This window comes from Microcaecilia unicolor, chromosome 9, assembly GCF_901765095.1.
Source record: "Microcaecilia unicolor chromosome 9, aMicUni1.1, whole genome shotgun sequence".
NCBI classification, from domain to species: domain Eukaryota; kingdom Metazoa; phylum Chordata; class Amphibia; order Gymnophiona; family Siphonopidae; genus Microcaecilia; species Microcaecilia unicolor.
In genome coordinates, this window is record NC_044039.1 from 202,068,274 (window position 1) to 202,081,877 (window position 13,604).

Consider the following 13,604-nt stretch of genomic DNA (forward strand, 5'->3'; position numbering starts at 1 on the left):
TTCCACAGGGTCTGGACTGGTCTGGTTAGGATGCTAAAGAAGGAGAAATTAGGTCCTACCTGCTAATTTTCTTTCCTTTAGTTTCACCAGACCAGTCCAGAGGCCTCATTGATATATTTCCAGTTCTCAAATCACTTTAGTATACTTTAATATTACCCTTCTCACTCTTTTATCAACAGTCTAGCAGCCTTCGGGTTTAACATTCAGTTTTCTCTACAGTTTAACTTTTTGAAGTTCTTATGATTTGTGAATGTGATCTTGTACTCTGCTTAGGGTTAAGAGGTAATAAATGAATAAATGATAAATAAACTCAAACAAACTGGAAAATAGATGGTCCATTTCTTTGTCATTTGAAATACTGACCGTCTAAGGTTGCACGGTGCCCTTATTGGGCGAAGCATGCAGGACTTCTTTATTTTCTCTGTCTCCATCTGCTGTTCAATGGGCACAGCCCACAGATTGGTCTAGCGGGACTAATGGAAAGAAAATAGGTAAGACCTAACTATTCCTTAATCCATTTTGAATTGTAATTTTTAGACCTCAGAATGTAAAAAAATGTATAAGGATGGGAACATTTTCACAAAACATTATAGGTGGGGTGGAGAGGAGAAGACCTCCATCTTAATTTCAGTAAGTCATTAAGTCACACTTAAAAAAAAAAAAAAAAAAAGATTTATTACCTTTATCTCCAAACTGCAAAAGACATGTAAAAAGAATTGTCAGCAGTTCTGTTGCCACCTTCTCTTGCGACTTATAAATGCATTCTGGAGTGGATATATTTGTTGTTCTTGAATCGTACTTTCCAAATAGAACAGCGCTTTATGAATAAAAGGACAATATTTTTGATATGTATATCCAGCCACCACGTTCTCTTTTTTTGGTTTAGATGGTGATGCCAGGAGATGCCAGGGAAATGAATGAGTTTCAGGATAAAGCAATCAGCAACTCCCATTATGTGCTGGAACTTATGCTGCCAAATGTTTACCTGACACTACCAAGCAAAACATTTTATGAGAAACTGTATAACAGGTGAGAAGATTGGTATTAATATATATTTTTTGCTCTAACAGTTTTCTTCTGCTCCTATTGGACTTCCAGCCCAAAAGATGCTGTGTGGCACTATTTTGTTAATACCAGTCTGGTTATTTGTTCTGTTTATTTAACGTGATTATGTCTTAAATGTACAGGATATGTGTTACAAGATACTAATCTGCCAAGAAAAAGCGTTCAATTTAGTGAGTTATAAATTTACTAAATAAATAAATAAGCCAGGGCTGGAATCTGGCAACATGATCCTTAATTTGCAACTACCTGTGAATTTCTTTTCCTGTATCTTTTATCTTCTTCCAACTTTATTTTAGTCTATTCATTGTAGCAATAGTCTTTGGCTGGGGGCCATGCACTAGGAATCCTTCCCAAATTTTGCAGTCATGGGCCCAAGATCACGCCACTGGGGTGTGGTGGGATAATTTTATAAAAGCATTTTTGTGCTTATATGACCAGTATAAGGATGAAAATGTCAGTTATAAATTTAACCGCCCCCCCCCCCCCAACCCACCTCATTTACTTATAAGCAAACATGAATAAGTTGGAACCTGAAAATCAACCCAAGGACTCTTCCTACTCGAGATTCCTCAAAAAACTATCAAAAATGCTCTCACTAGTTCTGCCAGGACCATCTGTCAGCAGATAAAACTTTAATTTCATTCTTCACTCTGTGAATGTACCAAGAAAAGCAGTAGCCTTGTTAGTTCATCAAGTTTTTCAGGACATCCAGCTAAAAATGTGGCAGAAACCTATCTCCTTCCATACAACTTCAGTGAGGCTAGAACAGAAATACAAGGTGGTCAGCCTCAGGACATGATTCTACTCAACTTGTGAGTTCACCCATCTGTGATGTGGGATATTTGTGAATGGTTTAGCAGTTTTTGATCTTTTGAGGGCTGCTTCCACTAAGAAAGGATTATAGAAACTTGATGTTGGGGGAAGAAAGGTCTTCCAGATTGCTATATTAGACCTTATAATAATTAACTCATCAAATAGAGATGGAGAAATGTCAGCATAACCATCTTCAACGAACTTTCGCACTCACGAAGTAATTTTCTTCAGAAAATGCCAGATAATTTGTTCCCCTTCTTCAAGATTAGGAAGAATCCCACTTCCGCCTGTAATAATCCAGTATGATTCTTACGACATAGCATCTCGGTAAGCAGCAGTGATGGTAAGAATGTGCAGAATGACATGTCTTTAGGCATTAGGCCTTTGAGAAGACTTTCAAGACTATTTAGCTAACTCTCCATGAGAAATCGCCCAGTCCACCTCATCCTCAATAATAGTTGATTAATTTTTGTCTGACTTTCCTCATCTAGGTATGGGAAATCCATACTTGATAGATAAACTTCACTTTCTAACATGCCCGCTTGTGGATTGGAGTATAGCGAGTCAAATGATGTTTGTGATACTGTTGCATTATTGGTTTAATCATGAATTGTTAATGAGTATGACTGTTGGGTAGACTGGATGGACCATGCCGGGCTTTATCTGCCATCATCTACTATGTTACTATTTGACACAATCTATGTAGTAATCTATGCTTAAATATTAAATGCTTTACTTTTTGTCTATTAGATTGTAAGCTCTTTGAGCAGGGACTGTCTTTCTTCTGTGTTCGTACAGCGCTGCGTACACTTTGTAGCGCTCTAGAAATGTTAAATAGTAGTAGTAGTAGTAGTAGCATTTTCCTGCTGTCCATGGAGAAACCCATTACAGGTAAGCAATTTCACTATAGAGTACTTTAAATAGAGTTTAAAAAAATCTTTCCAAAAGTGTAAAATAAAAGGGGTGTTGATTGCTGGTAGAGGCAGTTTTTCTTATTTTGCCTCAAAATAAATTTATTCTTTAAAATGTTCAAAATAGATGTGTGATGTGTAGTGTGATCCAGTAATGAGAGTAATGAGAACGCAAACATCGGTGTATATGAAGATTTATCTATTTTTTCATTCATTATAAAACAAAATATGGGATCCTAGCCAGAAATGAAACAAAATCCTGATTGAAAGTGAGACATTAAAAGATAGCTTGCTCATAAGGCAAGATAAATTTTGGGATTATGACTTAAATTTATAATAGAATTTTGATTGTGTATGAATATTTTTTCCTAGAATCAGCAATGATTTATTTCTCTGGGAACCCACTGCACCATCCCCTGTTGAAACGTTTGAAAATTTCTCCTATGGCATCGGACTCTCTGTGGCCAGTCAACTAATTAACACCTTCAGCAAAGAGAACTTCAGTCAGTTCAAGTCAACAAATCACTATGGTAATGTTCATTTGCAAAGAACAACAAGCTACTGAAAGAGACATGATTCTTGTTTAATAAAATTTTGCTTCTTTATTATGGGAGACTGGGCGGCTAAATGGCAGATGACGTTTAATGTGAGCAAGTGCAAGGTGATGCATGTGGGAAAAAAGAACCCGAATTATAGTTAAGTCATGCAAGGTTCCACGTTAGGAGTTACAGACCAAGAAAGGGATCTGGGTGTCGTCGTCGATAATACACTGAAACCTTCTGCTCAGTGTGCTGCTGCGGCTAGGAAAGCGAATAGAATGTTGGGTATTATTAGGAAAGGTATGGAAAACAGGTGTGAGGATGTTATAATGCCGTTGTATCGCTCCATGGTGCGACCGCACCTTGAGTATTGTGTTCAGTTCTAGTTGCCGCATCTCAAGAAAGATATAGTAGAATTGGAAAAGGTGCAGCGAAGGGCGACTAAAATGATAGCGGGGATGGGACGACTTCCCTATGAAGAAAGATTAAGGAGGTTAGGGCTATTCAGCTTGGAGAAGAGAAAGCTGAGGGGAGACATGATAGAGGTATATAAAATAATGAGTGGAGTGGAACAGGTGGATGTGAAGCGTCTGTTCACGCTTTCCAAAAATACTAGGACTAGGGGGCATGCGATGAAACTACAGTGTAGTAAATTTAAAACAAATCGGAGAAAATTTTTCTTCACCCAATGTATAATTAAACTCTGGAATTCGTTGCCGGAGAAAGTGGTGAAGGCGGTTAGCTTAGCAGAGTTTAAAAAGGGGTTGGACGGTTTCCTAAAGGACAAGTCCATAAACCGCTACTAAATGGACTTGGGAAAAATCCACAATTCCGGGAATAACATGTATAGAATGTTTGTACGTTGGGAAGCTTGCCAGGTGCCCTTGGCCTGGATTGGCTGCTGTCGTGGACAGGATGCTGGGCTCGATGGACCCTTGGTCTTTTCCCAGTATGGCATTACTTATGTACTTATGTATTAAAGTTCATTATAAAATCTTTACAATTTTCAAATTAGATTAAAAAAAATCTTTCTGATTGTAAAGACCTTCAGCAGATCAGAGTTGCTTTTAAGTAGTTGAAAACTGGCATAATTACATTAAGGGGGGCTTTTACTAAAGATTAATGTGTGTTGTCTGTTGCAAAGCCCATAGGAATAAAATGGGTCCTGTGTCAGATAACATCCACTAATCTTCAGTAAAAGACTTCCAAATAATTCTGTACAGTGGAGCTGAGTAATTCAAACAATATTTTGAAATGTTTGTCAAAGCATGTGCTGTATATTATAGTTTATAATAAAAATATGTGCTATTTTTTGGATTGTGCTTTGAGACAGTCCTAATCACTGAAGAATTTCAATGTCCAGCAGTCTTGTCTTCACTGGTTTCTATATTTAGCTAATATATAAAGCCATTCAGATATGCCATGGAATGGTCAGCATCGCATATCAGTAATTCTTGTAACTATAACTGTGGTTCAAGCATGCATTCTTGTGGTGTGTCCATGGGACCTTCATCTTACCCTGCTTTGCTGAACTGAGAATTTCATTGATTTCTCATGTCCCATGTGTTCATCTTGCTTGTGCAGAGAAGGTTGTTTACTGTCTTTAGGCACTCAGCAAAGGATGCCACTGTCCACTTCAGATAACTATAGTTAAAAATATAAGTACATAAGTAATGCCATACTGGGAAAAGACCAAGGGTCCATCGAGCCCAGCATCTTGTCCACGACAGCGGCCAATCCAGGCCAAGGGCACCTGGCAAGCTTCCCAAACGTACAAACATTCTATACATGTTATTCCGGTCTATATTTTGGCCACAGCAGTCAGCAGAATTAGCCCCAGATGTTCAGTGCTGGGCCATGCCTGGGCACCAGCATTGAATATTGACGGCTGATTCATTACTTTTCTGGATCCCTGGTGATCTAGGAGGAAATAGGCAGGAGCAGTGCCCACTTGATCCTGCCCAGTGCAGCCTGCCCGTTTCCTCCTAGACCACTAGGGACCCATAAAGGTAGGTTCTATGTAGATTGGTGAGGTAAGATTTCCATTCACTAAATCCATTCTGGCTTTGTCTCATTAATCCATGCTTATGTATATGGGATGTATATCATCTGGTCCAGGCGGTTTGCTACTCTTCAATTTGTCAAATTGGCCCATTACATCTGCCATGTTTACTGAGATTTGATTCTGTTTCTTTGACTCGTCAGCATACCACTTCTAGCACTGGTATCTCTCCCATATCTTCCTCAGTGAAGACTGAAGTAAAGAATTCATTTAATCTCTCCACTATGGCCTTGTCTTCCCTGAGAACTCCTTTTTTCCCTCTGTTATCTAGCAGTCAAACTGATTCGTTTGCTGTCATCTTACTTCTAATATACCTAAAGTTTTTACTATTTGTATTTTTCCTCCAACGCAATCTTCTTTTCAAAGTCTCTCTTTGCCTTCCTTATCAGTGCTTTTCATTTGATTTGCCATTCCTTATGCTGTTCCCTATTATTTTCAGTCATATCCTTCCTCCATTTTCTGAAGGATTTTCTTTTAGCTCTAATAGCTTCCTTCACCTCTCTTTTAACCATTCTGGCTGTAGTTTGGCCTTCCTCCCTCATTTTTTAATACATGGAATATATCTGGCCTAGGTGATAATGATAGATCTAACCTGAGCTGGTAAAGCATTCCAAATATGTGCTGCTAAATATGTAAAGCTGGTAGAAAATACTGTTTTGAAACTAATACCTCTTGGGCTTAGATATTGCAATAACAAAGTTTCTTGATACCTCTGCTCTACCCATATTAGGAAAACCTATTAAATGCAGCATGTTGTGAGATGCTTTTCCATACAGGATATTAAAAATCACTGTACACAACTTGAACTGGATACGAGCCTCTACTGGCAGCCAATGTAACTTTATCAACAAAGGAGTCTCTCACCTTTGTGAACATAAAATATGAGCTGAGCTGCAGTATTTTGGATCATCTGCAATTTTATAGTAAAACTTTTATGCAGCCTAAATATATTACAATAATCTAGTTGTCCCAATATCAGACTCTGTACCACCACTTGAAAGCTAAAGGATCTAAAAATTATGTGATCTTCCTTAATTTCTTCAATATTAGAAATGATTTCCTTATCAATAAATGTATATGTAACTCTGGTGAGAGTATTGCATAGGACAACTCCTAGGATCTATAGATTCATATTTACAGTTTGGGTTACTCAATTTCAAAATATTATCATTTCAAATGTCTGATGTTTGTCCTATCATCAAAAATTTTGAGCAGGATTCTGATGTATGCACGGATGCCTGTTCTTTCATCATGTGTATTGTGCACACATGCATTTTACACCAACTCATGAGCCAGTCTAAACGTACTTGGCTTCACTTTGGCTGCAATTTCTGCAGTTTTAGTGGGATCATCTTTTAAAAAGTATGTAGGCAAACAATTTTATAAGAGCCCTTTCTATAGAAATGCTAAATAGTAGTAGTAGTAGTAAAACATGCTTCATAGGCCAACATTATTTACTCTTTTCCCGTACTGTGCTGGCTGAATTGCAACTCGGAGGATTCTTACGTCTGCATGTTTACAATAGTTCCTGATGAAAACCCTGTTTTGTACCAGATTGTAGCTGTCTCTGCCCCTTGTTTTCACACAATTTTATTGTGATATACAGTGCATGTGACCCCTTAGTCAGGCGGCTTCCCACCTATACACAGTCCTGTGTCGGGTCCCTTTCATGTGAGGTGCTTTATTAATATTTCCTATCAATTTACTGGCTACTGTAGGTTTGTTTGGTCAACCCTTACTATTCAGTGTTTGTGGGTTGATATGTAAGGATTTGTTTTCCTGAATATTTCATTGGACTTATAAAATTACTTCCATTCAAATAGACTTCTAGTGTTGGGCAGCAAATAATTTCTAGGCCTGTATAATTGGGGGACATATAAGTATACTTCGGAGGTGGCTGACAATGAAATAATAAAATTAATGTCTTTTATTCTGTATTCTGATAGTTTTCTCTTTATGTAGTCTGTGTTGATGGCATAGGATATATTTTTTGTCTTTTTTTTTTTCCTTCTACAGATGATGAAAGTGGTTCTGAGGAAGAAACTTTACAGTTTGGTACCACCACTGATCCAAGTTATCGGTCTCGCAGGAAGAAAAAATTGGACTTACAGAATAAGAATGCTCAGAGCTGTCTTTCTCTTCTTCTCAACATTAATCGTGGGCTGGTGTCCTTATTCACAGATGTGAAGGTGAGTTTAAAAGAATGGAAAACGATGGGCTGTTCTGCTCACTGCGTCATTGTCTTTTTTTTCCACTCTGGTGTGTATTCCACTCAAGAAATCATTTTAGAAATATGTAACATTTTGATTCTTTATATGTCAAAGGCCCTCCACTCCCAGGACACACTACTTCTGTTTTCTAGTTAGTTTACAAAGCGATAAACTGGAAATGAAACTGGAATGAAAGCCAGACTAATTTCATGGACTTCATTTCAAACACGTGTATCCAACCTCAATTTACTAGCAGTAGGAGACATTAACCTCCACCTAGAAGACCCAAACTTGGCATATGCACAGGAATGCAAGGAATTCTTCCACTTATGGGATCTCAAATGCCCAAATATGCAAGCAACCCACGCCAAAGGGCACATACGCGACCTCATCTCACACAAACTCACAACTGACCAGAACATAATAATAACAGATATCAATTGGACAAAGCACCATGGACAGATCACTGCAAACTAAACCTGTCCATGAATTGGCGCAAGAACGGTTCATACCGTACACAAGAGAGCACAACCTACAGCACTAGAGGTCAAATAGATGCGAAAACATTCTGGCAACAGATATACAACAACGACTGGACAACAGAAACGGATTCCATTTACTACCTCATAGAAAGGGATAAAAGGTGCAAAAACATACTAGATGAAATAGCACCCTTACGAATAAGAACCTCACGTGAGCTTAACTCAATACCATGATTCAATGAAGATCTGAAAAAGCTAAAAACGCAAACCAGGAAACTCGAACGAGCATGGAGAAAAACAAAAGATGAAAACACACTCAATACATGGAAACAAACCCAAAGGAAATACAAATATGCAATAAGGCAGACCAAAAGATCATACTACCAAACCAAAATAGGGACAGACTACAAAGACTCGAGGAAATTATACCAACTCGTGAATAAACTCCTAGATACCAACTTGGTCACTACATTAAATACAGACATCCCACCCGCAGACAAAATCATAAACCTACGCAACACTCTACCTCAGGATAACACCGAAATCGAAAACTTCTTTAACGAGTTAGACCCTCCCTTTGGAGAATACCCAGCTGATCGAACCTGGACAAACTTTGTTCCCCTTACCGTCGAAACAGTCACCCAGTCGATTAATAGGTTCTCCAACACTCAACAGACACCTGTCCCAGCTACCTAATTATATCCGCCCCTGACTGCTTCATTGCAGATCTCACATCCCACCTAAACTACATGCTCCAGCATGGTCTCTTCCCAAAGGAAAATGGCAATATCCTACTTACCCCAATAGCAAACGATACCAAGAAAAAAAACAAACAAAATCACTAACTACCGTCCAGTAGCCTCTATCCCGTTGATAATTAAATTGATGGAAAGCCTGGTAACCAAACAACTTACCGACTATATAAACAAATTCTCAATACTACACGAATCCCAATCAGGATTCCGCCCCCTCCACAGCACTGAAACAGTCTTAATCACTCTCCTAGCCAAATTCAAACAGGAAATAACAATAGGCAAAAGCATCCTTCTCCTCCAATTCGACATGTCTAGTGCATTCGACATGGTAAACCACAATATGCTACTAAGACTACTAGACTACTTCGGGATTGGTGGAAATATACTTAGCTGGATCAAGGGTTTCCTGACCACGAAAACATACCAGGTGAAATCAAACTCAAATATATCACCACCGTGGAAAGAAGACTGCAGAGTACCTCAAGGATCACCACTATCACCAATCCTCTTCAACCTAATGATGACACCATTAGCCAAGTCCTTATCCAACCAAGGCCTCAACCCTTTCATCCATGCAGATGACATCACAATATACATTCCGTACAAACACAAACTGACAGAAATCACCAACGAAATCAAGCGCAGTGTGAACATCATGGAATCTTGGGCCAATACATTTCAACTAAAACTCAACAAAGAAAAAAACACACTGCCTCATCCTCTCATCCCAATACAGCGCGGACAACCCCACAAATATCAACATCCCAGACCAATAACCTCCCTATCTCAGACAACCTGAAAATCCTTGGTGTTATACTAGACCGTAACTTAACACTAGAGAGCCAAGTGAAATCCACAACAAAGAAAACGTTCCATTCAGTGTGGAAGCTTAAACACGTGAAACCATTCTTCCCGAGGGAAACATTCCGTAACCTGATACAATCAATGGTACTAAGCCTCTTAGACTATTGTAATGGAATTTATGCGGAATGCAAAGAACAAATCCTAAAGAAACTTCAGACAGCCCAAAACACAGCAACCAGACTTATATTTGGGAAAGCACGATTTGAAAGCGCAAAGCCTCTCTGTGAAAAGCTACATTGGCTTCCAATTAAAGAACGTATTGCCTTCAAAATCTGTACCATGGTCCACAAAATTATCTATGGTAAAGTCCCGGGATATATGATAGACCTTATTGACCTACCAACTAGAAACACATCTAATTCAACACGAACATACCTGAATCTGCATTACCCTAGCTGCAAAGGTCTTAAATACAAATCCACTTACGCATCCAGCTTTTCCTACATAAGCACACAACTGCTGAAAGCACTACCAACAACCGTGAAAACAACATACGACCACCTTAACTTCCGTAAACTATTAAAGACTAATCTGTTCGAGAAGGCATACCCCACTGATCCAACCTAAATGACTGATCTCGACAACACAACAAAGCAAAGCAAGTAATGGCCAGAACATATCCAGTCCGTTGACTGTCCCACATGAACTTATTACCACAAATCACTCTGTATTTGTTCACACCGGAGACTGTAACACACCTCCGGTACTATGTAAGCCACATTGAGCCTTTAAATAGGTGGGAAAATGTGGGATACAAATGTAACAAATAATAATAAGGTGAGGGCAGGACATTTAGCTAGAAGATTGAGCCACTATGGTTCAGAGCATAGTTCAGCCATTCTTATACAACCCAGCAGTCTCATTAAAGCCACACTTAATAGAAAGCTGATGGGTAGCTGTGGAAAACATGATGTAGGACAAAAAAGAGACCATACAACAAAGGGAATAATTAGTTACGTCTAAAGGACGTTGATTTGGAGCCTTCTAGCCAGTATCCTGAAGTGTTCATTTTGTGCTCTGTCTTCATAACACATGAAACTGGATTTTGCACTTTGCCACTACTACTACTATTTAGCATTTATATAGCGCTACAAAGCGTACGCAGCACTGCACAAACATAGAAGAAAGATAGTCCCTGCTCAAAGAGCTTACAATCTAATAGATGACAGTGCTTCCATCGCTAGAGAAGTAGCAGTTAGTGTTAGGGATATTATAGGTGTTTGTTGACAGTTTGTATTTTCTTTAGGGGGAAAAGAGGGAGGAGGAGATGTTTGTTTAATGGTTAGATGCATTGAAGGAGCCACTGTGAATCTACTGTTTCTGTGGATTTTTGCTTGCATGTTATATTGATTACTTAGTAAACTTTAGTTTAAAAGAGAAAGTGTATGCTGTCAGAAAAAACAATGCACAGTACCATGATAAAATGCAGCTGTTTTCTGCATTAAAGAGTAGGGCTGTACATCGATTAAAAGCTTTAACCGAATGATTAATCGAGAGAGAGAATAAACAACGGGCAATACAAAACATGGTGCAATCTGCACTCGAAGTACATTTCCATAGACTCCCCCCCCCCCCCCCCCCCCCCGGCCCTCTCCAATCCCCCATCCCAAACGCTCCCACGCCCCGGGAGAACACTAGCACATCCCCAGTGTACTAAGATGGAAAAGAAAACTTGTACACAAGAAACGACTAGCCCAAAAGATCACACAAGAAACGACTAGCCCAACAGATCACAATCTCCCTGCCAACGCTGGTGCAGGAACAAGTGTACACTCTCTCAGACATCAGCTCCCACTGAGCACCTCATGCATACTGTTCTGCCAAGCTTTCATCCAAACACACAGAATGCCTCTATTCGATAGAAATAAATTTGCAGTGGTCCAGAGAGAACCCCTGCTCTACTATAGGGCTCATGTGGTCAAGTATAAGTACCGAATAAGACCACTTCACCTGCACCCACAAGACTCTTCCTTTAACGTTTGAATTCTCCTCCTTTGGAGTTAAGAGTGATGTCCTCTTATTTTAGATTTCGTAAATAGTTGGAAGCTCACTTATTTTCTTCATATTTGATCTAGTTTTTGACCAATGTATTGGTATAGTATGGTTCAAGTTAATAAGATATTTGTATGATTGTTGTACTTTTCCTAGTGATGGCCTAGTTTTTTTTTTTTTACTTACATTATAATCCGTATTGATCCTTTGTGCGTAGCTAGCGGACTATACATTTTTATTGTATTGTATAAAGTCCATGACACCCAACCAATGTGGGCCGAGGACCACACACTTCACCAGCATATGTACCAATGTACCACACTCATATTTACACTTCACACATTCAGAATCTAAAACAATTTATGTGCAGGAAAATGGGTGACCTGTTCCTTTCACAGGTAAACAGAAAAACACAAAAATCAGTCCTTGTATTCAAAACGTTTTTGCAGGGCCACAGCATGCACTAGTCTGTTTTTCAGAAGGCAGCACAGACAGTTTGTCTCTGGCCTGAAGTCCTAGAGTTAAAGTTCTGTCTCAGTGTTCAGCACAGTTGGGCCAGGCTTGGTTCCAAAGGTACAAGTTATCAGGGTTCCACGATTAACTTTGCCTTCCTGAGTGCAGCTTTTGTACCTAACATGCACATGGTGGAGGCATATGATGGAGGGCTTCTAGTCTGTGCAGTGGGCCTCCCTGAGTGAGCTATACTGAGGGGTTTTAAATCCAACTTTGACCCCTCCTCCCGCCCCGCCCACACACACACATACTTTGCTCCTGTCAAATCATCTCCTTCCTACTCTGTAGCCTGACTTTAATGTGGCTTTGTGGGAGTGCTGGTAAGGCGGAGTGGTAATTTCCTATAGACTCTCTCACAGGGGCATATATATGGGCTGAGCATGGGAAGCACATGGGCTTGCCTCCAACTTACACACGTAGTTTATAGAATACTATCAGTTACATGCATATCATGGAACACCTAAGCCCACCCATTTACACCTGCCATTGACTGCGCAAATGAGAATGCCGAACTTTATGCTCATCAGTGCTGACTTATGCTAGTATTCTGCAGCGGCCTCTTGGCGCACAGATTCCTTTATAGAATTGGCACTTAGCATGCAGTATCAGCATGCACCAGTGTAAATTTAAAGGAGATCTATCATGCTTTCTTCACTTAGTATATTTAACTGAGTTCCCATCTCGTTTACATGGATGTTAAAGGTTTGAATTTGGAGCATTTCATGTGACTGATTACACCATAGGTTTTTTTGGATTGATATAACCAGCATGATAACATTAACTCTGCTGTTCTGAGATTTCCAACTCATTGTGTAATAAAAATGTTTTTAATTTCCTCCCCCAGCAGAATGATGGGAGCATGATGGAAGGCAAACATGGTGAATTCTGGTTGGAGTTCAACAGTGGCACATTATTCAGTGTGACAAAATATGAAGGTTTTGAAAACAAACACTACATTTGTCTGCATACAGGCAACCTCAATCTTTACCATCAAGGTAGGAATATGTGGCATTTTGTATACACATTAGGTTTCACCGAGTCTAATCTTCTGATTTCTTAGGTGGCCACATGGTTATCAGGTAAAGGCGAAAAACTATCTTGCTTCCTCCATCAGTTCTGCAGCAATGAAACAGGATACATCTCCAAAACTGAATTCCATACTGGCTGGGACCTGACACCCTTAAACATGAGTTGAAAGCACAATATATTTTATATATGACTGGAGAATAACTGTTACTGTAGAAAGTGTGAAGGGGCAAAACAATGTCATTCTTAAAACTCACCTCTTCAATGCTGCCTTCGGCGCCTAACCGCTCGAGAAATATAAAATGCCCCAATCTATCCACCCTATCAGATTAACTGTTCACTCGTCCTCTAGATTGTTCACTTGTCTTTAGA

At 39.4% G+C, this 13,604-nt stretch overlaps 1 protein-coding gene across 3 annotated transcripts in view; it reads left to right on the plus strand.

Annotated features, from left to right (window-relative positions):
• The window catches only part of ATG2B (autophagy related 2B), a 194,844-nt gene that overhangs the window by 96,030 nt on the left and 85,210 nt on the right, over window positions 1-13,604 (plus strand). For 2 of the 3 annotated variants that reach the window (XM_030214373.1, XM_030214374.1), the window contains exons 18-21: window positions 887-1,029; window positions 3,162-3,319; window positions 7,407-7,579; window positions 13,051-13,201. In XM_030214373.1, the coding sequence (XP_030070233.1) occupies window positions 887-1,029; window positions 3,162-3,319; window positions 7,407-7,579; window positions 13,051-13,201 (625 nt within the window). The remainder of the gene's footprint in view (window positions 1-886; window positions 1,030-3,161; window positions 3,320-7,406; window positions 7,580-13,050; window positions 13,202-13,604) is intronic. The other variant, XM_030214375.1, reaches the window with a different exon arrangement.